The 27,210-nt window shown below is 46.9% G+C and overlaps 3 protein-coding genes across 4 annotated transcripts in view; all 3 read left to right on the forward strand.

The window, feature by feature from the left end:
- The first annotated feature begins 276 nt into the window (after window positions 1-276).
- Window positions 277-4,049, forward strand: LOC120957718 ((Lyso)-N-acylphosphatidylethanolamine lipase-like). The gene is made up of 6 exons (XM_040380060.2): window positions 277-994; window positions 1,077-1,144; window positions 1,441-1,822; window positions 1,895-2,158; window positions 2,231-2,417; window positions 2,521-4,049. Exons 1-6 carry the CDS (start codon window positions 927-929, stop codon window positions 2,656-2,658), a joined length of 1,107 nt encoding a protein of 368 aa, XP_040235994.1. The 5' UTR covers window positions 277-926; the 3' UTR covers window positions 2,659-4,049.
- A 196-nt stretch (window positions 4,050-4,245) lies between these two features.
- On the forward strand, window positions 4,246-7,065 carry LOC120958711 (protein brambleberry-like). The gene is made up of 3 exons (XM_040381689.2): window positions 4,246-4,628; window positions 4,683-4,777; window positions 4,846-7,065. Exons 1-3 carry the CDS (start codon window positions 4,609-4,611, stop codon window positions 6,447-6,449), a joined length of 1,719 nt encoding a protein of 572 aa, XP_040237623.2. The 5' UTR covers window positions 4,246-4,608; the 3' UTR covers window positions 6,450-7,065.
- A 2,098-nt stretch (window positions 7,066-9,163) lies between these two features.
- LOC120954841 (uncharacterized) overlaps window positions 9,164-27,210 on the forward strand; it is a 74,219-nt gene continuing 56,172 nt past the window's right edge. The window contains exons 1-3 of one of the 2 annotated variants that reach the window (XM_040375091.2): window positions 9,164-10,391; window positions 13,018-13,165; window positions 19,872-20,882. In XM_040375091.2, the coding sequence (XP_040231025.2) occupies window positions 10,214-10,391; window positions 13,018-13,165; window positions 19,872-20,882 (1,337 nt within the window). In that variant the 5' untranslated portion in view covers window positions 9,164-10,213. The remainder of the gene's footprint in view (window positions 10,392-13,017; window positions 13,166-19,871; window positions 20,883-27,210) is intronic. The other variant, XM_040375090.2, reaches the window with a different exon arrangement.

Below are 27,210 nucleotides of genomic sequence, written 5' to 3' on the forward strand. Positions count from 1 at the left end.
AGGACGATGTAAACGGAAGCACGTTTCAGTGCAGGAGGGTATTTTAATTTTTTCCTTATTTTTCTTTTTTTTAAGTTGTTGTTTTATATTTGTATTTTCAGACCAGATTTTGCAATACGAGCTCTTTGGCATTAGCAAAAGCTCATCAATTCAAAGATGCAACTTAAACTGTTTGAAACCTGCGCTGATGAATGAAACCCCAACGGCTAATTCAAACCCACGCAGCTTCACAAAATACCCACAATCATGACCGGGGAGCGCTCCCGCAATGCAAACACATTTACCCCTCGCACACTGTCCAAAGTTGTTGCTTTTGCTTGCCTTGTTGTTGTTGTTGTTGTTGCTGGTCGCGAAAAATCGCGAAAACGGAGATCCATCAAGCAACGACTACGACGGAGAAGGTGGATTAATAATTAAGCCCTCGGTGGAGAAAGGGGCGGTAATCGCGGGTACGGACAGTGCGCCCCCAACGACAGACAACGAGGTCCGACCGTCGCATTATCTCATATTCTCGCAAGTGGCAGAGGAGGCATTCTCCCCACTGCAACAGGGACCCACCGGTAAAGCTATGCTTGCGATTCTCGGCGTAGCAGAAGGGCAACAAGCATAGGAGAGAGAGCACACACAGCATTTGGTCGACATACGTTTGGCGCGATTGCTTCCATTACGGGCGGCGGTGTGTGTAAATTAAGGCACAAAACGTTGCTCCAAATGCGATAAAGCGCGGTGGTTGTGTTGTCGCGCGCGCTCGTGTCCGTATCAGCGTTCTTTTTTTTTGCTTTTTTGGTGGAGCGGAGAGTGTGCCCGAAATTTTGCACATCCCGGATTTGTTTCTCGCTGGCAGTGGATGTGCTGGTTTTTCGGTTTGTGAATTTGTGAATTTGTGATTAGCAACAACAAGAGGAGAGAAAATCATCAACACAGCCATGACGCGAACAAGAAGTTTGCCATCGAAGACGATGGAAGGGTGCGAAGACAAGCGGTCGGAGCAGAGGTGAGTCACTTGCCGATGGATGCATCTAGAAGGAATTGGTGACTTCATTTATCGTATCTCGCGTCTCTTTCGCGTCTCGCAGGCTGTTGCACAAATGGACCCGCTACTCCAGTGCCAAACTCGAGGAAGTGGAGGAAACGCTGCTGTCAGGTGGGTAGAAAGGGAGAACAGCAACGGCTAGCATAAAACATAGAAGGCCACGCTAAGCAGCCACTGGCGAACAACCTGTGGAGGGGAGGTTGGGGATACGGTGCGCACTCGCACGCAAGAGGCTGGCGCGTTTGTTTACTGTGCAAACAAGTTTCTTGTTGCTTGCTGCGCAAACCCGTTGTCCTTCCCTGAGGGTTAGACCAAATTCTCGATGGCTCTTGCACACCTTGTGCCTCATAATGTGTATGCTTTTTTTTGCTCCTTTCTTTATAATGCTCCTTACCCTTCTTTTGCAGCCCTTCGGAAACCCTTTGAAAGTATCTTCGTCGAAGTGGGTCAGTGTGTCGGGACGAACGATAAGATACGCACGGTGGCACTGAACCGGGAGTCGGAAAACATTCCCGTCCTGCTGCTGCACGGACTCGGAGCGGGTGTGGGGCTGTGGGTGCTCAATCTCGATGCGATTGCCGACCACCGGCCGATGTACGCGATCGACATACTGGGGTTCGGTCGTAGCTCCCACCCGAAGTACGACGAGGATCCGATCGCGGCTGAGCGACAGTTTGTCGCCTCGATCGAAGCCTGGCGGGTGGCGATGGGGCTGGAGCGGATGTACATCTTGGGCCACTCGATGGGTGGCTACCTTGCCTGCAGCTATACGATAACACATCCCCAACGGTAAGATAAGGGCTCCTTTCCATTCACTATTAGAAAACGGGGTTTATCATTTGCACTCATTTCCAATTCCAGGGTGGCTGGTTTGATTTTGGCCGACCCGTGGGGCTTCATGGAGACACCGCCGAGGATTAAGCGAAAGTACTGGATCCGCATCCTGTACCGCACTGCACGGAAGATGAACTTTTACCCACTGACGGTGGTGCGCATGGCCGGCCCGACTGCGGCCTGGATTTTGAGCCGCCGGCGGACGGACATTACTTCGCGTTTTGAAGGAATCGTACCGGACGAGCGGATTGTGGCGGACTATCTGCATCTTGTCAACGCTCAGAAACCTTCGTAAGTTAGGAACGTGGTTAAGAGATGTTTCACGTTACTTTAAATGGTTCCTCTTGCTTTACATTACATTAGCGGCGAGACGGGTTTCTGTGCCATACAGAAGAACTTCGGTTGGCCTATCAACCCGATGCTGAAGCGCATCGACCAAATTGATCCCACCATACCCATGACATTCATATACGGATCCGAATCTTGGATCGACTTTGAAGCAGGCGAAGTGACAAAGCAGAAGCGTGCGGGAAGTTTCGTCCAAGTCAAGGTAATTGGTACTTCAAGGCTGCTGCTGCTGCTGCTGATAGGGTACGCTGCTGTCGTAATTAAACTAATCTCGACCCATTCCTCCGCATCTTCCTTCGTTGTAGATAATCGATAACGCTAGTCATCATCTGTACGCGGACTTCCCGGACATATTTAACCAGCACGTAAACGAAGCTTGCTTCACATACGACAAACGTATCAATGCGCAAAGCAAAGTGACCGAGCTTGTAGCGGAAGAGTGAACCACCCCTCACACCACACCTTTTTCCCGTCCTTTTTTCCCCCTCGGGGTGTGCCACTCCTCCCGACGAAATGCCTGCTTAGTGATTTTAGTGCGACGAATAATGCCATCATTTTAAAAAAAATGCCTCGAAATAATGTACCTCTTCTACTGCCAGCAAAACGTAACTGGACACAGCTGGACAAACACACACACAACGTCTCTGCACACAAAGTAACAAACACTATCCTTAGAGTGGACAAAGACGCACAAAAGCAAGCAATCCTGAAGAAAAAAGGATAACATGGGCATACATGGCACGGTTTGTATGTGTGTGCGTGCGTCCCCACCATGTGAACGGATAATGCTCTCCTACTATATACTCCACACGGTCGCGTGCAACGCAAAAAAAAGCAGTATTTTCGATAGACACGAGTGTGCGTTACGGCGAGCACAGGTAGCTAGCAAAACAGTGATGCCAACAAACGTATATTACTAGAGCCTCCAAACACATACTAACTATATGTTCCTTTTTTTGCGAGAAGAAAGTGCATAACGAACCACCCAGGGCATAGAGACTATTGTTAAGCCATTTTAAGCTTCCAATTTATATTGTCCGGATTATATTCCCTTCCAGTGGTTTTTTTGGGGCGAACCACGCGACACGGGTCAGTGCAACGAGCATACAACACAACCATCACCACCTCCTTCCTTCCGCCCCCGTTTTTCTCTTCCCTAAGATCGTGTATTCATCCCAGATGAAGTGATAATGTTAGTGGAACACACACACTGTTTAGTGTTTTAGTACAATCTTTTGAAGCGATAGAGAGAGCGATAGAGAGAGAGAGAATGCATTTTATATTATCTTCTGCACAGCAGCAGTTTTGTTACCAGTTGGCGGCGTGTAAGCATTTTTGTTCGTATTTTACACATTAGATTTTACCTAACAACGGTTGAGCAATGACTAGCGTCTTATGAACGAAAACAAAACAAAAGAGAATAAATAATTGGCGACAAAAACAAAACAAAACAAAAGTACAGCAGTATTACGAATTAGTACATTTTTATGGAACAGAACTGAAACAAAGCGAGATTTGGAAAGGTGTGCGTGTGTCTGTGTGAATCTTAGTATAGGGACAAGAAATGGTATTATCTGTCTGTCCGAGAGACAGAACTAATCATACACCCATCCGCTCGTTTGTTTGTTTGGAGCAGTGCTGGTTGATGCTTTTCCTACATCTTCCTTTATTAGGCAGCAGGAGATCAGGAAGTAAGACACAAACATGGAACGACTTGTTAACTTTTCATCTCGAAATCGTGTTTACCCATTTTAGATTCAAAAACACAAAGTGTTCCCCAACACGCATTCGGCAGCATACGGTTTGAGAATAAATATTTATTGCGAGCTCCTAAGCGTTCGTTTGTGTTTGCATATCGAATTGTTTTAGCTGTTTTTGGGGAGAATTTTGCAATAAAATTGCTCGGGCTATACCGGAGCACCAACCGACACGGCGAATAACCGTCCGTATTTGGGGTATTTTTTGACGGCGAGGGATATTTTCAAAATTCCGTCAAACAGCTGTCAAAAACCACCGATCGCGCCGACTGCGATGTGTGTTTGTTTACATTTTGTTCCATTGCGATTCCGCACGGCCATTGCGCGCCATCGCGACGTTATTATTTTCTTTTTTACGTTGTGTTTTGAATAGAATTTACATCAAATTCTACTTGCTTGATTAAGTTTAAGATATTTTTGTCTTGGTGATGCGTTAGTTTATGTTGCAGCAAACCCTTTTACAGCTTGTGAAGCTTGGAAACCTGTTGTGTTCAGCTAGCGCAAAGAAGCCTTGGGAGTGCGCTCTCGGTGGGGGAGATTGGCAAAGTGTACAAAAATAAACTTCCTTCCAACCTTGGGTTGGTGCGCAAAGAAACAGTTCTCCGATTCGATAGTGCATGGTCGAACACGGGCAACATGCTGCTCAGTAATAAAAGGTAATAATCAACCATCATTCTCTTACGCAATGGAATAATCAACTTTGTTTTCAGATGCGGAGTTGTGATTCTCTTTCTGCTCGTTGTGGATTGTTTTCAACCGATTGCTCCTTCGTTCCTTGAGTACATATGGCCGACAGATGAGAGTGGTAAGTACGGCCTTAAGAAGCAGGGAAATTGATGTGTGTTTTCATCGATGCATCTCTTCCCGTTTTAGCCGAACCGTCGACGGCGATGGATGCTTTCCCTTCTGTGGCGTACGAGCTATCCGATGCGGACGAGAGCTTCATCCGGGATGCCTCCAAATGGCTCGGTACGAAGCTTTCCAAGCTGGATGTCTGCCACCATCGGATCATTTTAAAGCTAAAAAACTCCTGCCACGAGCTGAACGCCGAACAGATGGGAAAGCTCGCGGTGCTCCTGCTCAACTGTCAGTCCGATTCGGAGGGCCGTCCGGTGTTTCCGTGCAGCGAAGAAATGTCGCTCCGTCAGTGTACCGAGCAAATGGACCCGAACACGTGGAACGCGTACCATCTGATCACGAACCGTGTAAAGGCGGTTTGTGCTAGCGTACGGCACGAACAGTTCCGTGGGCTTACCGAGCTGACGGTGAACAAGCTCATGAGTACGGCCCACGAGCAGGTGCGAATGATGGACAAGCTGGCGGAGAAGCAGTCGCAGCTGCAAACCATCACAAAGCAAGTGGTTGAGCAGATGGTGGACAACAATGAGCGTATCGTCAGCCAGCAGGGCAACATCCTGAAGCTGTCCGAGGTGCACCGTGCCAAAGTCGAATCAAACTATCGCGATTTACTGCGCGAGAAGGGCGCCATTAAGGCCGGACAGCAGGAGGTCGCGGTACTGTTGACGGATCTGCGCAAACGGATCGACGATAGCGTGAACCAGCTGGAGGAGCAATCGAAACGAAGCAAAGTAAACCATGATGCGTTGCTAACCGACCTGGAAGTGTTGCAAGCGCACGCAGCTCAAATAGCGGCAAAGATTGACGAAACGGGAGTGCATTTCGCGCAGCATCATCGGGCCGTTGAAGAGCAGTACGGGTACACGTTGGAGCAGCTGCAGCGTATCAATGCCACCGTGGCCAGTATGCTGGAATCGATTCGAACGTTGCAGCACGATTTCAATCGTCAGCTGGCGTGGCTGGTGGAAAAGCTCGGTGGTGGTGAGAAGATTCTGCCAAAGTTGAACATTATTCTGCTACACATCGGATACCTGCTGGTGGGTATGATTTGTCTCGCGTTTGTCGGAGCGGACAAGCTGTTGCGTTTTGCATTTGTTGCTGCCGTGCCGGGGAACCTGATCGGTGGGCTGATGGAGCTTTTCGAACCGGACGTGTTGCGCCTATCGGTTGGGTTGGGCTGTGTTGCAGTGGTGGATTTGCTGTCTCGCTTGGTTATGAAGTTTCTGACAGCTCGTCGTTCCCCATCGAAGCAACCCGTGGTGGAAGAACGCTCTGATCAGAGCAGACAGCAACGGTCAGAAGTACACAGATCTACGAATGGACACAGAGTAGCACGTCCCGCTGAAGACAGTGAAGAGGAGGAAAGTGATCCAGAGGGACTGAGACATCGGGAGCGCTTCAGTCGAGAAAAATCAACCAACCCTAATCTGGTCGATACCGTTCGGCGTAGTGTGTCACGGCTAGGGGAGGATTTCCCTAGACGCAGTATGACCCCGGCGGAGAGAGCGCTTGGCATAACCAACCAGTGTACTGCTCGAACGATCCGAGGAGGCGAATGTCGTGCTTTCACAATGCATGGCTCTGAATTTTGCCGCTTGCATCAGCCGAGAGGAGTTTAGTGAAAGGGTACGTACGTACGTATGATTAATTTATTTATTTTTCTTGGTTGAGATGGGTTTGGATGTGGGTGTGTGTTGACCATGTCATAGGGTTTGTTAAAGTTGTTTTTTTTGTGGGCCTCGCTAATTTAGAAAACAAAAAATACCTCAAGTAGTGTAATGTAAAATGGTAAAAGTAAGAGCAAAGAAGTAAGAGCAAAATGGACAACACTTAGAAAATCAAAGAAAAGCAGGAAATATGACAATAATTGTATTCGGTATTGTATGGTTTATTACAATAATTTTACCATTGTTTTAGTTATTTTTGTTTTGTTAAGGTTAGCGATATATATTTGGTATTTGGTTGAAGAATTGTGCTTATGCTAAGGCAAAACTGTTTTTATTTAATAGGGATACCAATTTCATTTCATATAATATTTAGTTCATTTGCAGATAAGATTTAGTTCATTTCCTATTTGAGATTATGATTAACGTTAAGCAGTTTAATGATTACATGGAGCAGAATAATAAAGAAATTACAAGCAATTCAACAATACAGTACAAAAAGGTACAAATGCCATTCAGAAAAGAATTAGGAATGTAAATGAGAGAATAAAATCAAACTTGTCTTCTTAAATTATATATAACTGTCTTTTTGAAAGAAACCCTTAAAATAATCGATTTAACGTTCCAAATGCATTATATTTCCGCTTTCGAAAACAAGACCTTTCAACTTTCAGATTTAAAATTAATTAAGATTTGCAAACAGATAAGAACTGGATTTTGTCAAATTATTTTTTGTTAGAAAAAAGGGTGAAAGTTTGCTTGCTTTAAAATACACAACTCATGATTCCAGACAGCTGATAAGAGCTCTAACACCGTTATAATATCCGTTGGATAGCATCGTCCTGCTAGTGGGTGGAAAACTATGAGGGAAAAAACAAACAAAAGTTGAACCCTTTTTCCATGATGTATCGGAATGCTGCAAGACCCCCATTTACGTTCGCGATATGGTACATACAGCCACGCTCCTCCCCTTCATGCTTGTTTTAGGCACGGTTTTATGCGCGACGGCATGCCTCCTTCTACCACTATCCTGGCGGCTGGAACCGTTCGCCGGTGCTTATTTCCACCGTTGCTATAGTGACATAGCGCAATGGCGGTGCAGGAATCTGCCAGTTAAATAAACTGCTCTCCCACCACCTAGCCTTTGAACGGACTGTGGCTGTGCCGGATATAGGACTTTCATTATTGAACGCTAAGTTAACTAACAGCAACAGCAAGAGTATCAAATATGGAAGCATATGATAATTGCTTCGCTACCATTCGCTTTATGCTTTCTGAAGCTTTATATTTGCAAAGCCATTTTAATTCCTCCCTCGCATACTTTGTTTATTTTAAACTCAAATCGGGGTTGGAAAAAATCAAACATTTTCTATGCCATTGTTTTGTGCTCTATCCTTTGCATCACGGGACGATGGGCTACATCCGCTTGGTTGTTGTATTACGGAAGCATCCGGTTTGTATTTTTTTAGCATGCGGGAAGCACACACAAAAAACACACACAAACACACACAAGTGGTGGAACATTTCATACCAATAACGGAACCTATCCGATAGGACGGGAAATCAATGGCTGGAGTGTTCCTTTTTTTTCGCTGCTCCTTGCAGCAAAGCCCTCAGCAGAGTAGGCTGATGCTGGCGGGCCTTTCGGGGGTTGTTTTTGTGGCAAGCGTTTTAAATACAATTCACGGTTAAGCAAAGAGGATGAGAAGCAGAAAGCGTTCTGTGTGTGTAAAGGTATCCGATTTTGCCAAAAAAAAAAAAAAACCATAGAAAAATGAGAAAAATAGTTAAAGTTGGAATGAAAGTATGAAACATGAGAAATATTTTTATTCAATTCTGTAAATTTAAACAAAAAAGTCGTTTACACCAAATCATTATTTTGGTTTATTTATTTTTTGTCGCAATTTTTCCTACGCTGCTACACCGTCAAGCATCCATGTGAACTTGAATCTGAATTTGTGCAGGTGGTGAATGGTGAATGTGTGCAGAATGAACGATTTCCAGTTGGATTTCCCCTCACTCGATAGACAGATAACCGTGAGCATGGAACATACTTTTCTCTCACCACCCTTTTCCAAACTCTCGCGCCCAAGGGGAAATTTTGTTGGCGAGAGAATTACAGCATGTGGATGATGGAAATTTGAAATTCTCGATCGAGAATGGGTTTCGATCGTTAGTGATCGAAAGGGCCACAGTAGATAGCTGTAAATACAAGAACAAAATTCAATTGTGTTTTTACAACAATCACATTTTTATACTAAATAATCAAGTTCATCGTCAAAATTGATAAAAAATCCTTTTAAAAAAAGTCAGTTTCCGACCCACGTGCCGCCCGAGATTCGCAATCAGACACCTTTATTTGCTAACATAGCGCATTCCAGTTGCGAACGCACTTGTTTAGGAATCATCAAAACACAAAACAGAACACCACTAGGAGCAGGAGGAGAGCATAACAAGCGGCAATACGATAAATACAGGAAAGTGCAGAAGGGCGAGGGTTGTGTTATGCTCTGGTAGGTATCTGGCAGATGATGAGAGAGCAGCAACCGAGCGTTCGCTCCCGGCACATGCGTTCTGTCGTCCGCGCGGTTCGGATTGTTTTGTTTGCCGCTCGGCAGAACGTGTAGTGCGAGCTCAGCAGCTCGTGCACCGCTCCGACGCTGGCCAGTCGGGTTCGGTAAGCGTTCGGGAAGACGCGCGCGTGCGACATATACCGGTTGTAGCAGCAGCAGTAAGCAAGGAAAGGAAAGGATCCGTTCGCGTTCGCAGAGCCGTCCAGAATGAAACACCTCGGGCACGTTGACGGTTGTGTGCTGCAGCAGTAGTAGCAGGTCGTTCTGGGTTGATTCGTGCGTGTGAATGGTGAAACAAAACCCCGCTTGTGTGTTTGATCCTTGTTTGTGATTCCTGTGTCGAGATAGTCTAGTCTCCTTACCACCTGCTGGTGTTGGAGGAAGGTCGTCCCGTGGTGGAAAGCGACAATTTGTGTGCGCGTGCCAAGCATTTGCCATCTGACGGTGGCCGAAGGTTACAGCAGCATCATCCTCGAGGAAGTTACGTTGCTTGCCTGATTGTTCTGCCGAGAGGCTCCAGTGACGAGTGTGCGGTGGTTTTCTTTGAATTTGCCCGTTGCCCTTGCCAACCCGTAAGAAGTAGCAAGGGAATCGTTGAAAGTTTGGAGGGCTTTTTCCTTTTTCTTCTTTTTTTCCTCCCTGCCGGAGTTGTGTGCGATTGTGATGATGGTGTTGAGATTTAGTGGCAGGGAGTCGATAGACGTGCCTGAAGGACAGGAACATTTCTGCGCCGTTGTGGGGTAAGGTGAAATCCGTTCCGGGCAGGTGTTCTAAGAGTGAGACGTACAAATTCATCCTGGATGACGGTGTTTCTGAGTGATGAGTGTGGATGTCCGAGTGATGCTCAGTGTGCAATGTCTCATAGTCTATTGGATCATGGCAACCGTAGGCCACAGTGCCAGCAGCAGCGTAGTGTTGTTTTTCGTGTGCTAATGAAGTGCGCATAGTGAAATATCGCAAAAATAGTGTAAAAGTTAACGTTAAGGAATCTGACAGACCGCAGCGATGCGTGCCGTGCTGTCTCTATTTATTTAATTTATTGCAACTATTTATGCAAACGTACAAGCTATCCAAGTGTAGTCGTGATATCTCTTCGACATAACTCTCCGAAGTGAAGCGAAGTACCTAGCATAACCCCCGGAGGCAATGATGGCTACCAGACAACGTACCGATCCGGCCGGAAGTACTCGAGCTCGAGGAGCGGCCCGTTGGCATTCGAGGGCAAGAATTCGGTCACTGGTGCCGCTGCTACCACTTGTGCTGGGATGCTGTTGCATCACCTTAGCTCACGGTGCCATGGAAGAGATGATGATAGCCCCCATAGGTAAGCGAAGTGAGCACAGTCACATGTCAAGAGCAGAGCAGAGCAGCCGTTGCCAGGAGCAGGCAAGTCTAGGATGATTGTGTTTGGAAGTAGGCCTTCCGGAAGAGTAAACCGTTTTGGCAGGGCAGACAGCCCTGAAGGATTAATTGCTCTCCGATGCGGTAATTAACTCGTTTTCGGAGCCCTTTCGGAATTGATGAAGAGACGCTGCTAGGCCTAGGATCTAAATTGAGTTAATGCGTTCCGTGCTATCAACCAGCTTGTTTGTAACAATGATATTAGTAGAACATTACAATGGTTAAAGTGTATTTGTGTTTTTTAGGGCTTTAGGAGATATTTTGGAAAAGAAATGTTGTTACCTGGCATTACTTTTATTGTACTTTTAAAGCTATATTTCAATGTTTTTAATCAGATTCACCAAACAACATGTTATTGATACAGGAAGGAAATACACTTGCTTGAAGGTCTTCCTTCAGGAATTCCGAGGCTTTACCACGAACCGACAAATGATGCGGTCAATTAGCTCTCCGGTTTATAGGTCAGCAGGATCTGCAATGCAATTAGCGCCGATGTATCGGGTCTAATAAACCATCAATCGTAATGGAATGCGTAACGGGGAGGTGATTTAAAGCCCATGCTGCTGTTGTTGTGGTTGCGAGCCGGGTTCAGTTTCGCTCAATTGCTACTAAATTAGCACCTTAACCGATCCCGAAACCACCTACTCAGCCAGTCCCTGCCCTGCCGAGCAATGCAATAAAATTGACCGTATTTCTTGGGCGAATTGCTTTCACCACTGCAGGGGAGAGGGATAGAGAGAGTGAAGCGAAGAAGAAGGTCCTTGCGACCGTGCACAAATAAAACTCTTCATCACTTTTTGGTACCGGAGAGCAGCCCGCTGGATGAAGGGGGTACCGACTTTTATCACGCCTTGTTCTTGTTGACGTTTCCTAGAGAGAGGGGTAATCATATCCTTCATGTCCTTCAGTTGTGTCCTGCACAAGGGACGACGGTGTATGTAGCACCGGGTCGGAAGGGGATGGAAGGAAGTGATCACTCACCCAGAACCGTCTCGGAACCGTGCGCACCGTGCCAGCGGGAAAAAGACCTTGCCAAAAAAGGTCCCATTATCATCCAGCCGGGCATGTTTTGGCGCTGCTGTACCCTTTTTTTCACCGTGCCAAATTGAGCTTATTGGGGAGGAGAGTGGTCCCTTCGGGAGAGGGACATTTTATTTCGGTTACCGCGTGGAGGATAACAATTGTTTAAGGGTTCACCAATCTCCACCGAGAGGGAGGAGAATGTTGTTATCCAAAAACGGAACGGATACGGGGGCGATCGCTCTCTTTCTCTCGCTGAGGGTGACGCTTTCGGTGTCGGTGACGATGAAGTGGATGAAGGGACTCAAGTTTAGGACTGTGCAAATATTATCAAGCACACACGCACACACCAACAGCGGGACCAGCTCAAACGAGGTGGGGGTTTATGGATATCAGGCAGGCCTCGGTCCGGGGACACTCTAGGGAATTTCAGGGATTCGAGGGGAGTTCAGGGCGAGCGGATTAATGTTTACGCCCGGCGGTTTTACGGAGGAGGAAATGGTGTAATCTTGTTTCTGGCGTGGGAATAATCGTAAATCGTATTTATTATGTCCTGAGTTGTTTGAATGGAATTTTAAAGAGGAAAGCATAAACAATAACAAAACATGTCCTGCAGATACGGTTATGTGTGTCTGTGTGTTTTTGGTAATGAGAGCGAGAGAAAGGTGTTTGTTTATGAAGGACGAGCTTGAATGCGGGTTTTATGTGTTTATTTAAATACCAAAATTGATATTTCGGTAAAAGAATATTATTATTTTTTAGTATGGATTTTTACGACAGTTTTGTTGCAAAATTTCGTTTATGTTTTTGAAATTGATATTACGTTGGACTGGTTTCATCAATAATCGATGTATTCATGTCTTTTAGTAACATTTCATCCATTATTTGTTACGTTTACTACATCGTTTCGTCCTGTACGTCTTAACAAATAGCAATTGCGTACTATGGCTTTGACCTTTCGTTTTAAAGGGATATTAATAGAGCCTTGAATAGTTTGCAATTCCCAACCCGACCTGACCCCTCTGCCTGATTGACCCTTTTGTTAGGGGAATCCCCTTTGGGGACACGGTTTTGTGGCCCGATAGCTTGGGTGTAATTATGAAGCCACCGGCATTGGAAAAGGGACTCCCCGAAGGCAACCAAGGTAAGCAAACCGCTGCAAGCTGTCTGCCGTATCCCTTGCGGCCTGTGAAACTTTGTCTACGAATAGAGATGTGAATTGAGCTTAAACAGAAACAGCAGCAACAACAACACGAAAGGAAGGAGCTGTTCCACTTTAGAGAGCTAAAATAGTTAACCTTTTCCTGTCCTGAAGACACGACTAGGGTTGGGTGTGGGGTTGTTACTGACCAAAGCGGATGTTGATTGGATTTGGATTTTGAAACCGTGGTTCGAAATGGCGTAATTTTGTGCACATTTTCAATTCTAACACTATTTCGTGCTTTTTCGTTCCATTTGCCGTGCTGTGCTGGGCCTGCCTGTGAACACCCGGATCCGACGCTGACCGACGCCTGCCGTCAACCGAACAGAAGTAATCGAGGAATGGGGCTGCTATGACACCGAAATACGGCTGACGTGTGGGAATCTCGAGTCGAAAATAGCGATCCTGGAGGCACGGTTCACTCCCCGGTGCATGGAGCAGCGTACCGAGAACTGCGTCTACATGGACGAACACAGGTAAGCAAGGTTTTTTTTTTGCTGTGCTTTCTACTTTTTCCCCTCACAAGTGTAGCAGTAGAAACATTTCCTAGGTCAGCACACGGTCGTACAGGTGTTTTATGTTCGAGTGTGTACTAAATATAGCAATGTTAGTTAAAATGTTGCTTTTCATGCAACGGTAGAGACATTGAAGAACGCGACAGGCAAGTTTGTGGTGCTATTCTTGGTGCCGTGACAAGGATACGAGCAAGAAACGTTGCTGTAGATTACATTGTGTTCATATACGTAGTGTTTTTCAATTCAAACTTTTTTTTTTATACACAATTCCTGGTAAATCAAGTGTACCGGATGAATGTTTGAGCTCGCAAAGTGATTCCAGGGAAATTAAAAGTAATTTTGCTTTTCTCGTTGGAATTCTGTAAGGCTTTCTCCATTTCAGCGCAAAGATCTGCTCGTGTCATAAGCCTAGCCTTAGGGATTATTGGATAATGTATTAGAGTTGTAGCTGTCCCAGTCAGAGGATTTCAGAATACGGAAGAAAACCACAATTGCTGTAACTTCCTGTGGGACCAAAAGTCAAAGTTTAATGCCAACTTGTGGTTGGCAACATTTTATTGTCTCTGACGTATCAGGAGACCTCCGGCAATTTCCCATTAGTGATATTTGAAGTATGATAATGCTCAATTCTTTCACCATTTTCATGTTTGCCTTTTGAAGTGGTTGAAAATGCTATTCATGCTAATGGTATTGTAGTACTCCTGATACCAAAAACTCTGGCGTAGCTACGAAGAAGCTATCTAAATGATAGAAAAGCTAAATTTATTAGAGTGTGCAGACTGTCTCCCCAGAATGGCCATCCACAGAATGTCTCCAGAAAACATTCACAATACCTTCCACTTCAATTTGTAGCTTTCTCAAATATAGCAAACAAACAAACAGTAAAATAGACGCCGTACGGTAACCGCAGCATACCCGCGCACTGTGCCCAACTGGGTGTGTGCATTAACAGAAGGAAAGGAAAACATATTTCCCTGTCAGTCGCGTCATTACCTCGGCACGAGGTTTCACAGTGGTCGCTCCAACTCTCTTCACGGTTCTATGCGGCGCTCCAATGCCCCGATGCTCTCGCCACTGACGCTCAAGACCTTGACCCGGTTGCGCGACGAAACATTGCCAACGGAGAAGAAGACACCGGAATCTCGGCCTGCATCCTCCCACGCGCTGACAACGCTGACACTTGTTCTCGTCTCGTGTTTTGTCGCAACACTGTGTCGCTCTCGCGTCTTCGGTCGCGTTCGTTTGTCATTTATCTTCCTGCCTTTCTTTCCTGCCTGCGCCGCTTTGTGGAGACAGGGCCCCTGCGAAATTGCTTCCGAGGCCAAAGTTTTCCAGTTTTTCTTAATTTGAACTTGTTCTTTTATTACGCTTTTCCTCCTTCAAATGAGATTTGCGTCGATGTGTTTTTTTTTCTGGTGAGCTTACATTTGAACGGAAGGACCGCGTGACACCCAGTCCCAGCTGTAGTTGGGTAAGTTTGTCGGAGGCCTGATGTGTTGTTACCGTCGGGGAACGTTACTGATAGCCTTGCGGGTAATGGTTGCTATAAAGGTTTATCACGCCGTTGGTTGGCCGACCCATTTTCCCACCAGGGTGCTCCACCGTTACAGCCACCCAGCGCTCTGACTAATTGATGGGGACGCACTTTTTCTTGTGTTGATCCAAACCGTCTCCGACGCTGTGAACCGAATGGAAGAAAGGCAGGCACCTCAAGTGTTGCTCTCGAGGAAATGTGCTTCATATTAGTTGATTCTTTTGCAAGCGTAATTACTGCCCGGGCCACTTCCACTTGTTCTTGTTGCGATCTGGGACTGAGGAGTCTGAAGCTGAGATGGTGGTACAGAGGCAACTGCAACTTTTGACTGTAAAGCAGCATAACAGCAATGTCTGACAGTCGTTGGGGAAAGTTTAATTGAAATAAATAGAATTCAAGTTGAAGCTTTACGTCTAGAGGATGGGAGATTTCGCATGAGTTGTGGTATGGTTGGGGTAATTGTGTTATTCGGGAATAATTAAGCCATATATTGGCAAACCATTTTATCGAATGGATAACAAGTGGAGGAACTGGAAAGAAGTTGTAAAAGTATAAGATATATACATCGTTGAAGAAATTTTGTTTCAGTTTGCTAAGTTCAATAGCCGGTCTCGTTGTACAGTCGTCAACTCGTACGACTTAACAACATGCCCGTCATGGGTTCAATCCCCAAATAGACCGCGCCGCCATACGTAGGACTGACTATCCTGCTATGGGGGTGAATCAATTAGTCACTGAAAGCCAAGCCCACAAGTGGCAGGCCTTGACCGACATCGGTTGTTGATAACGCAGATAATAAACAAAAGATCCTGTATTACGGCCGACCTGATGGCGTCATGTTCAGATGTGCCAGCTTTAACAGCACCTGAAGCACCTGGTTTGAAATGAAGAGTTAAATATAATCAGTTTGCCCGTATCCCATGCCATTTTATACGTTCTAATACCTTTTATTCTGTTGTGCTGTTGTTTGTACGACACTGTTTGGTGTTGGCTTTAGCAACCTAGGCTCTATAAGATACTTTTAAGGCTCTTTTCGATTCATCGATACATCGGCCCCCGTTCGGTGCCGTTTTTCTTGCTCACTATTCGTACATTTGGGTTCTATTTTTTCCCGGTTGAATTTTTCTCTGGGTGTATTTTGATTGTGGCAGCTTATGCAACTCACTCCAATGATTATATTCATGCATCGAGGGTATCTGTGTGCGTGTGCGTGTGTGCCGACATACCGTATGGAATGCTAATAGTGTCTCTTTGTTATCACCGAAACTCACATCCCGCTCCGGCAAAGCTCCCCGAGGACCGAAGGCGTCGAAAGCTCGCTCATGCAAACTGGAGTGATGTTGATGTTTGTTAACGAAAGCCCACACATGAACGTGCCCCGGTTTGGTGACGATTTGGACGGATGTGCCGGCATTCCTTGTGCCTGTGACAGCCCCTTCTGGATGCGCGCGGTAACTGCTGGCGTTCGTGAGCAGTAAGAAAAACCCATCGAAAAGAAGGCCGCGGTTGGTGTTTTGTTTTCCCAACCCCTCCTTTGCGCTGTTCTCCACTTGGGGTTTGGGGTATAAATCCCGGTGGTTATTTCTCGGCACAAAAGCCGAGCCCGTCAAAGGCGCGCGGGCTCTATTCAAATCACGTACGTCCAATGAAAAGGGAGTCGTAAGATATGGTCCCTTCCGCGCTGGGATGAAGACACCCAGCCAGCCTGACTGCACCAACCACTCCCCGAACACACACCCGGAATGCCGAGTAGAGATTGTTCACGGCACACGTGAGCTTTTCCACTGGCGTTACGTCTGGCCATGCCCACGAAGGCGCGAATAGGCAAAGCGCTGCTCCGCCGTGCATATTAGGTTTGTTTCGTAAAATGATGGTCTTTAGTGTCTAATGCCGCACGCCGTACCTTTATAAACGCAGGTGCCTTTCCTGCCACCGCCGAAACGAGCTAAATGCGTTACGTGAGGGAAACGTGGTACGGACGATTCCTTCCCCGAGTTGGTCTTTTTCCCTGGTTGAGACTTTGCTTTCCTGGGAACATCACGGGGTGAAGATCCTAAATTTGGTCCACCACACATTTTACGTTACGTTTCGTTGTGTGTGGGCTGAAGGAGAGGTGATGCTGAGCGCTAAGTGGCCGTACACCCCGCTGCACTGTGCCAGATCTTGTGTACTATGACCTAGTTTATGAAGTTCAAACCCCGTCGCTCGGGGACGGTGGAAGTTCGCACACGAATATTGCCCAGCTGACGCATATTCAAGCAAAGTTCGCGCGCGGGCGGGCACCACAATCCTTGGGGGATGTGTTACTAGACACGTCATGCTTTCTAAAGCCGAGCAAATCCGACCTTAAAATGGAGTAAAAACGACTGCTGCTCCGGTACTCGGAGTGAGCAGAAGTAACTTTTGACCGCAAAGTTTTCCCGCGGATGTTTTGCAGGACGAACCTCAAAAACACAAACTTGGTCCAGACGTGTTCGCGTTGTTTTTTTCCTCCATGCCGATGGGATAACGGTCCATTGGATTGGGAAAGTCACCTTTCCGGTCCGACCAGGGCCTCTCCGTTTGGCTTATGGTGGAATAAATTAATTACTCATTTGATTGTTTTCGGCTTTCCGTGCGGTAACGCCGTCCTCCGTCGTGCTCTCCTTTTGCTTGCTCCTTTTTTGGCTACTGTTTTTTTGGTTGCTCCGTTTGCTAATTGACGACCGAAGGTGTATTGACTGCGGTTTGGCAGGAAGGAACGTACATACGTACGTAAAAAACAGGCAAAATCTGGCAGGCTGTATTGCAACAGAGAGAAAGAGAGAGAAAAAAAAAGAGTGTGGAAATGACTAAACGAATACAAAGGGATCGCCGAGTTGATGTTGTTCTTCGTTCTTCCGGTTGTTTGCCATGTCCGTGCCCGCGCGCGTACACAAGCACGTCGGATGTTATAAATGACGGTACACGTGAAGCGTTAGTTTCATTCTGTGTTTGGGAGAGGGAAGAGGTCCCAACCAACCCATTGGGTCTGTTACGTACGCGGGAATGGCAAAAGTAACTTCATCATTATTATTATCATCATCATCATCATCATCATAACTAAGGTGGCGTGCTTTTTTGCCACACGGAAGGTACCGGCAGCAGCAAATAATAAAATCATAAAATTATGCTTCATCCTGACCCGATCCCCTTCCCACAAGCTCACAAACAGGGCAGGGCTCCACAGGCCTCTGCGATAAAAGTTGCAGCACCACAGTACAGCACAGTTTGAGATAAAGTTGTTCATTAAGCGTTGCAATGTAACCGGGGGGGGGGGGGGGGGGGGGGGGCACACCGCACCACACAAATGAGCTAAGTTTTGCTTTGCGACAAACATGGTGTTTGGGGGGTAGGAGTTGGCCAGCGACAGGGGACAGTGATTAATTTTGTCACTTTAATGATTTTCCTGGTTCTCCCTTCATTTTGTACACCTTTCGGAGGGCGGGCGCTGCTGAAGAGCAACGAGTAGTGAAACAATGTGTTAAAACTGTGTGTACGATATTTTGTAGTCTGTTTGGGCCGGCCGGCCGGATGGCTGCTGCTGACTAGGTGGCACTGATATGAACAGAGTTATGATGAGAACTTTCATAGAAAACGGTGTGGAAAAAGAGTCAAAGTTTGGTGTATTAATTAGGATAAAAAGTGTCTCATTTTCAGAGTTGGGCCGAGAAGAAGCTAGCAACATAACAAAATAAAATCAATTACGCCCACGATTAAGCTGTGCTGTTACGAACGAAAAATGAGACGAACGTGATGAAAATTACATCCCGGCAAATTGTTATTGGGTGCTACATTGTGCTACACTCGACAGGGCTTTATCGTTGAATAGAAAGCGCACGAAACAAACACGCAAGTCTGAAAGCTGCAATGTTATAATCTCATCTTATTACTTAAACTGTTCTTGCAGCTCAACATTCCCTGTTTTTCCGCCAGCCAGAGGGGAACGGTATTTAAAGTTGAGACAAAAACAAGCCTGCAAACATGGTGCTGGCCTCGCCAGCGTGGCCGGACACTGCATCAGCTTACGCAATTTCACCGCGGACCCGGGGACAGTTGGAGCTGGAGATTCCAAGTGCACTTAACTTGAGCCTTCCGTTCGTTCGCGCTGTCGTGTCGTGTGCAAAGGCAACACATTAAAGCAGGACATTATCACCCCAGTGTCCTGTTCTGCTGTAGAGCGAACATCGTCGCTGCGTCCATCCCGCTAGTGCGAAGTTCCGTGGGAAACTCCGCTTGAAAGTTCCCCCCCCCCCTTCCCGGGGGAGGAGGGGTGGGTCGTTGGACAGTTTTCACAAAATGTTGCCACCCATACGCGACTGTGTGACAGCTGGAATCCGCTGGGGGAGGTGGACAGTGGTGGACAGTGGGATGTATTTGAAAATGTTCAGCAGTCAGCACAAAAAACAAACTCTAGACGAGCGCGACAGTTAGTAGTGGTGGCAGGTTCCGTTGAAAGGATCGTCAAGTGGCCTGAAGGCTGCGAGAGCGAAAGTGTGTGTGTATGTGTGTGTGTGAATGTCTTCCCTACCCCCAGGAGGACAATCGGGATCACAATGACATTGGGTGGCAACTTTATTTAACTTTTTCGTTCCTTGGCTGTTCCAATTTTTTCTTCTTTCTTTCACACTCTTTTTCTTTGGGCGGATTGGAAACATAATTTAGAAAGGAAAAAGCGGGAGGAAAACGGGGCGGAAAATGGCCAAATCGTTTGCGACATATGTCCAATTCTTGTTCGCACTTTCTTTTACCGGATGCCTTTTGTTTGACGCTTTGGCTTGAATGGCTGTAGTCTGTGTTTGTGTAGGAAAAAACCCCACTTTTTTGCCATGCCAAGCTAGTTTGCTAACATACCACAGTTGGGGAGGTAATGTTAGGTGTATGTCGGAGGTGTTGGAACTGTTTTGAGTTTAGAAACTTTTTTTTAAATATTAAAAATTCTTATAGCCTCAAAATGCCTTAATATAAATTAATTTATTGGATTGCACTTCTTTAAGTTATTTTTCTAGATTGTTTTAAATATTGTTCAAGGAAATACCCTCCACAAGCAAAAGCGTCTTTCGCAACGGATTCCATTTGTATGCTAACCACATTTCCTTCTTCTTTCTTTCACAGCGTTGCCCATCCGTTCGCCTCGCAAAAGGTGGACAAGCTGATCCTGGAGGAAACGGAAGCCGGAAGGCGCTTCCTCGCCACACTGCGGCGCAACCACGAGCGGGAGCAGGAGCAGGAAGCGCCCGAGGACGGCGAACCCGGTACGCGCGAGCTGACAGCGGGCGGTACGAACCGGCGCGAAGGGGCCACGCTGGTCGCCTCCCGCTCGCTGGCCAAAGACAAGCGCAGCTCGCTGCGGGCTACGCTCGAGCACCTGATAGTGCGCTATCTGCGCCGGCTCACCAGCGACGACGACGCGGACGGGGACGATGGGGGCGAAGAGCGGGGCGGGTACGAGGTAGCTGCTCGCTACCGAAGACAATCGCTTCCGGCGACCGACTCCGGCAGCGTGGGAAACACCCACCGCGTGCCGGACGCGGCCAGCAGCACTTCCAGCCCACCGGCGGTCGGATTCTTCAACTCGATGGAAATTACACTGCTCACCAACGATACGGACACGAACCTGACCGACGGGTGGGACTCGGCCGAGCGGTGGGAGGCGGATCGCAAGGCAAGCCAGCCGCTGGACGGTGGCAGTGCGCCACAGCTGACAGCTGGGGCCGGAGCCACCGCAGAAGGATATGGATTTTCCGGTCCGTCGGTGTCCGAGCTAGTGGGGGCGCGTGTTGCAGGGGATGGGATAGTGGCGGGCGGTGCAAGTGTTAGTGAGGCGCACGGTACGACCGGTGGCAGTGGTGATGATGCTGCCAGAGCTAATGGGGAGAGTGAGTTTCGCGATAATGGCGATGAGGTGGAATATAATCTCCCGATCGGTGGTAGTGCGCCGGTCGGTGGGGTGATGGGTGAGCTGAGGCAGCAGAGAAAAAGGCAGGAAAAACCGAAGGGCCGCCGGGGCGGTGAGTGTGACAGCGTGCGGAAGCGGGTATCGCAGCTGGATCGGTTCGAGCTGGAGCGGTCGATGCGCAATGGCTCCTTCCGGGAGTACAACATCCGGAATGCACTCAACTACCGGTAAGTCGTTTTGTGTTCTGTGTTGGTATATGTGTGTAATGGCGTAGTGACGGTAGTTTTAGCGTGCTAAGTGGCACGCCAGCAGTGCCATTTTGCTGACGTGAGCGAGATAGAGCCATTGGGGATAATGGGTGAAATGGTTGCAGGTGGCATCATTTGAACCATGTTTTTACGACAGTAAGCGTTTTGGCAGTTAAATCTGATGTACGGTAGGAGTTGTGAGATACATGCTCATTGCCTTATCGGGCAATGATTCCATGATCCAAATCTTACTTTTGTGTGCTACGAATTTACTACACAAGACCCAGATTCGGCGGAGTTCGTTAAGTCCTTACAGCATTTAAAATGCTAAAACAAACATGACCCGAATTCTTCCTAGATTCTTCCATTAATTAAGGGTTTTCTTTTTCGTTGTTTGTGAAAACAACCCCCCAGCCGCCAATGGCACAGCTTCTCCTCCAAAGCAACGATTTAATTCATCCCTTTGGATTGGATTGACCTTACCTTTTCTCACTCCAAACGCATTACGATTGAGCGAATTTTTGTATCATACGATGCGAAAACCCCTGAATTCAAAGACAACATCTCAAAGACACTGGAGTGAGAGGGGCCTAGCGAATACCTCGTTCAGGTCCATTGGTTTTTGGGGTTAGTTCGTGTTTCGGATACCGATGTATTCTAGAGGACCACCGGGAACGGAGAGGGAGATTGATTGAGATACATTCTTGGTTGATGGTTTTTGTCTCCATGCCGGCTGTCGGACGCTGATGCCCCAATCCATCAGTTCCGCACAGTCGCAATCGTCTTTGCGGAGGAACCTGCCTCTTCTTTTGTGTGGAATCAGTCCAAAGTTCGTCGGTTTTTTCGACGGAATCTTACAATTATGCCACGCGCGCTAGAACGATATCGCGAAGTGAAGCGTTTCAATTATTATAAAACGTTCTGCTCTAGGTTCTAGGCGCTTTGTTTGGAGTGGGTCCTCTATTCCCCCGTGTTCTAGATTCTCGGTCGCTTTTCGTTCCACATCGTTTCCACCCATAACCCAAATTGCCAACGAAACGGATCGTGGAAGATTGTTTTTCTTGCTGCTCGTCTTCTGCTGCCTTTTTTTTGTGCATGCAAAACGAACTCCGCACACTCCACAGTGTCCCTTCTGAACCATGAACAACAGCGCTGACTTAATATATTGTGGCCCGGTGGAGTTTTGCCGCGTAGCCCTACCGGCTGGAGCCACCGGTATGAAGATGTTCCCTTTTTTTTGTCTTGCTCACCGGCAGCCGCCGCCTGTCTTATCTTATCCCAAGCGCCCCCGTTCGCTCATTTTGCCCAGGTTTAGCTTCTGCGGAAGATTTTGTTCTTTGTTATTTAGTCTTCACAGCTTCTGCCAAGCTTGTGTGTGTGTGTGCTTTCCTTCACGTAGTTTCGGCTCCACTCGTGGGACAGTAAAACGGTAGCCGTGTGCGTCTTGCAGCACATGCGGGCGTTTGCCGAAGCAGAGCCTCAGATTGTGGGCTTTATTATTTGCTGCCTTGACATTTAGTGCCGAGTGGCTGAAGGGCAAAAAGAAATTATATTTTATTCGAAGCATACTGTACTGAGAACGGAATGGAATGAATATTAAGTCGGCAATGCGTGTGTCGGTGGAAGATGCTGGGAAAAGGCAATTTGGTTAGCAAGTCGATTCGAATGAATTTGGCGTTTGTGTCCAACTTTTCAAGCAATATGAAACTCGGTTGTTCTTACCCCACCAGCTAGGTGAAATATTTCAATTATGGCATGGGTAAAGAGAATAAATAATTTACAGCGCGCATAATATTCACCTTTTGGTGGGGCGACTGCAAGTAAGCTAACCTTCAGCCCTCAGTCTTCAAACTGTTTCACGTTTAGATCACGTTCTACGCTCTATTTGCATAATTTTAACGCTCCTCTCGCTTCCTTCCAAATCATCATTAGCGAGCTTGGTTTGGTCGAAGTTTTAAGCGACCTGAAGTTGAGAGTCCTCCTACACAAGCCGCCGGCCAGGGTTGGCCGACATAATTTACCTAATCTTCTCCGGGACACACCGAGAAGAACCATTTTGGAATGCAAAATTGGCGCGCTGTGCAGCTGTCCGTCCGGGGGGTTTTGTGCTCTTGTGGCGCGATGCAAAGCTTATGGCGCATTATATTCATCAGTCGAGATCTGTGCATTCGCTGTCATCATTTGGCTCGTTGCGCTAAATGGAATTCATCGCCATCAGCAACCATCACCACCATTGCCAACCCGTATGAGTGCGGATGGTGGCCTAGGTTTGTGGGCCACTTTGCGAAATGATTGTTTTATGATGCGCGATGCAAGTGGTCGCCGCCTTTTGCATACTCATCCCTCTTGATCTTCCAGAAGTGGTTATGTGTGTGTGTGTATGTTCTGTCACTCGTATGAACGATGGTGATGAGTTCGTCGTTGCCGTTTTAGGGAAGGGTATGCGTTGATTGGGCCGCTGAAAGGAAGTGGCCCGCTCTGTGGGGCTTTTGATGGGCGCGAATCATTTGGACGATTTACGGCTTACGGACCTGGTGAATGAATGGTGGTCGGGAAAGCAATGGGGCGTGCGGGTAAACGAGTGAGGTCGTTTCCTTTAGTGGTGTTTTGCATAAAATTTGCACTCATCTCAAGGTGAGTCCAAATTTCGGCCCATAAACGTGACGTAGACCGTGGTGCCCAGTGAAGGTAAAGTAATTTGCTTAAGCTCGCAAAATCTTGGACCGGTGGAAAGAAGCTGGACCTTCTGGTGGGACCGTAAATTGACAAAGAAAAGCATAAACTCATCCCCAAGCGAAAAAAAAGGATCCAACACCCCCAACACTACCTCGAAGCTAAAATGCCGCGGGGTGGAAGAATTTGCTGACAGCTGGCGCTAAGGCGAGCTAATTAATTATGCAACTTAATTTGCTTTGGCACGCCCTGGACAAGGTACATCAGCGGGTGTGACAGCGGGATGATACGACAACAGGGATAACTAGGAGGCCGTTGCACTGCGCCTTGCGGGACGACGGGTATTGTGCTCCGGTGTGTTTTGGAAAGAGATTAACAAGTTTGCGAGTCAGATGTTCGTCCGCGGCTCATGGTGTCGGGTATGGTGGATCGGTTTTGGTGGAGTATAAAATAACGATATTTAGCGTGTTTTTGGATTTGAAACGCCCTGAGCGTCTTCTTGTGGCATTTGTGACTACTACCATAACCACAGGAAAAGGATATCAGGATGTTGGGGTAAGGCAGTTAACCCTTGAATGTAGAAGGCGCAATACAATGTTGTCATTTTGAATGAGTAAGATTTGTCCATGAGGACCTCAATGTTGTACTAAGTTCTAGAATAATCTTCTGAACGTTCAATCTACTCATTCAAGGGTTAGATTTCGTTTTCGATGGTTCTAAATGACGGTTAAACAAAAAAAAAACGACTTGGTAAAACTGCTACCGTATGCAGTTGCAATGCAATTTCGTGCCCAATGTCTACCGTGGACACACAAGATTGTCACCATTTGTCGACGTGGACGCTGTTGCACAGACGGCGCATCGCTGGACGGTATTGGAGGATGGTACAATTTTCGGCTGCCAATCATCGCTCTCGCGAACGGACAAAACGCGTACAGCAGCAGCTCTAATCAATTAGTCGAATTAGCAATTAATGGCGAACAATCTAGTCGGACGAGCGAAAGGCGATAGAGCTGTGTCTGTGGCTCAATCGGTGTATCAATCGGAGGTTCTGGGGAGAAATTTCATCCCGCTAACACAACGTTCGCACAGTGTTGGAACGTTATGGTGAAGGTGTACTGTGCACGGCCAACGACCGTTTAATTAAGCCAATGCTACGGTAATTGTTCGACGGTGGGATGTGTTCCTTTGCGCGGAAAAGGGGAATGGTTGTTTAAAGGGGTGAGAGTTTGAATTAAATAATATTATGTATTCTAGTGCACGAAGGAACGAGGAGATAGCAATCGCCGGTAGCCAATTTTACGATAACACGAGTCGGTTCTATTCGGGAACAGACGTAATCTGCTTGAGGTAGATTGAAATTTGATTATTTAAACGGGAAGAAAGCTACGCGGTGAATTGGCCGGATATCTTAACATAGAATAACCGAATCCATCCAGGTGGATTTACGTTGGCTTTACGGTCGAGTGGTTAGCATTGAATCGTGGCCACCCGTTTGCTGTCCGTTCCCATTGCAGTTGACTGTACCGGCGTGTCCTATCAAGTATCACTTACATGGGCACCTAATTATGATATGACGTGAGCAACCATTCATTCCATCTCTCTCTCTCTCTCTCTCTCTCTCTCTCTCTCTCTCTCTCTCCATCTCTACATAACGAGACCAAGTCTCATCATTTTCCGTTTTCCTGCACCCCGGGCAGAGCTAGATGCGAAATCGATCAACTCTGGCCGGTCTGCGGTGGGTCTGTTAAGCTGCCAACGCTTGGTTCACTGCCAGCCAGTGGATGAAAAATCGTTGATCAGCCAAACGTCCCACCTGGAAAGACGTCCTAGCAGCTCTCCCCGCGTGGATCAAGTTGGCGACTGACGCGAAACTGGGCCCCCGTAATTGATGGTGTGACATATTCGTTTATTGTTGTGTAGACATCTTATTAATGCAAACGAGCTGAGCGCTACGCTGTGTCGTACATCAATGTCAGAATTTTTGGCAGTGGTCTGAAGATGATGCGCGCTACCACCGACTGTCACGCTTGATCCACTTTAAGCCCCGGGTACGATACGTGCTTGTTGCTGTGTGTTCGATTGCGAGAGCGTGCTCTATGCTTGTGAGCAGCACTACTCGACTGTACGGTTTTTTGGCGGTTTTGGTGGATTCTTTTCTTGCCCCCAACATCTCCATTCTTTAAAACAGTGCACTGCACAACTGCTAATTGCTGTTTGATTCTACCACTTTTTTGTTTACTGTACTGGGCAAGAGTGGTTGTATTTCATTACTCAACGTCAACGTGTGGTTTTATGGCAGAGGAAAAGATTGATTAGAAGCGCTGAGACCGAGCCTTGTTGATTATAGTGCGTCAGCGTTCCCTGTTGGTGCAGTGTAGCGCTAATGATATATGGGAGTGCTGGGCTTATTTTCAAGAACAAGACGGATTATTCTAATTAGAATCCACATGATGGTGATCTTTTAAAGGTCACCACTGTGTGGTGGTTTATTAGTTCATTCATCTTCAACCTATTGGCACCGATGTCTATGGTCATTTTAGCATCTGTCCGAAACACTAACAACTATGCTACGGCTAACGCCATTTATCAGAAATTAAATACACTTTGATTAGTATACAGATTGAGTGTATTAGTCCGGACATAATAAGTTATTCCATTTGTAATTAAAATAACCTTATCCCTAACTACCTCTCTGCAAAGGTTTTTTGTCTGAATTTCATTATCTTGTTCAACTTTCTTTCGTGTGGATATAATGTGTGGTATGATTAATAATTAAGTGATGGACGTTGATGCCCAAAACGGAAGCTTTCGTAACGCATGCACATATTAGGCAGTGAAAAGTATGTTAAACACACACATAACAGCAACATGTCCGGACGCTGATTGTGTGTACTCAATTAGGCTTACGAGTCAACTTTCACTCAACCTTGCTGCCTATCTCTTGAAATTATTTACCAGAGGACTCGACTTCCTCTCCATTAGTGTCTAGCACCGGCAATCGAAGGACTTATCGTTCTTCTTCAGTCAGTGATGGTGTGCGTGTGCTTGTATTCTTCAGTCCTATTCTGGCTCGTTTGCTTGTTTGCTCCCCTCGGCTAAACCTCGGGTGAGTTTTATTGTGCACAACCTAAACAAAGATGGCGACAAAGTTCATCGACCTATTTTACCGCAAAAAAAAAAGGAAGAAAGACCGCTTACGTCTTCCCCTCTGCGTAGGCCGTAATTCGATAAATCCTTCCCCGGGTTCGGGTTCAGTTACTAGGACCGGGATGCTTGAAATTTTCTGCAAAAGGTTGTGAATAGACACGGGTAGACCACCCACACTCGTTCCGTTTTCTTGGGGGAAGAAGTTGCTGCTGTTTGTTGTTTCCTTCGCATGTTAACCAGTCGTACAGGGATGATTTTGGGTACTTGGCAAAACCTCCATCATACCTCCGTTGCCACGTGGAGACGAAACCAGCTCGATGTGTTTAACCTTAAATAATTCTGTCGCTTTTCTTCTGCTGGATGTACTGCTCGCAATCGGCACCGACTTCTCCCACGTCTAGGCCTGAAGTGAGTACGTAGCAACAAAAAGCCGGTAATCGAAATTGTCACCAAACATGCAATCGCAAATTTCGTACCTCAATCG

This window comes from Anopheles coluzzii, chromosome 3 (genome assembly GCF_943734685.1).
Source record: "Anopheles coluzzii chromosome 3, AcolN3, whole genome shotgun sequence".
Lineage (NCBI taxonomy): Eukaryota > Metazoa > Arthropoda > Insecta > Diptera > Culicidae > Anopheles > Anopheles coluzzii.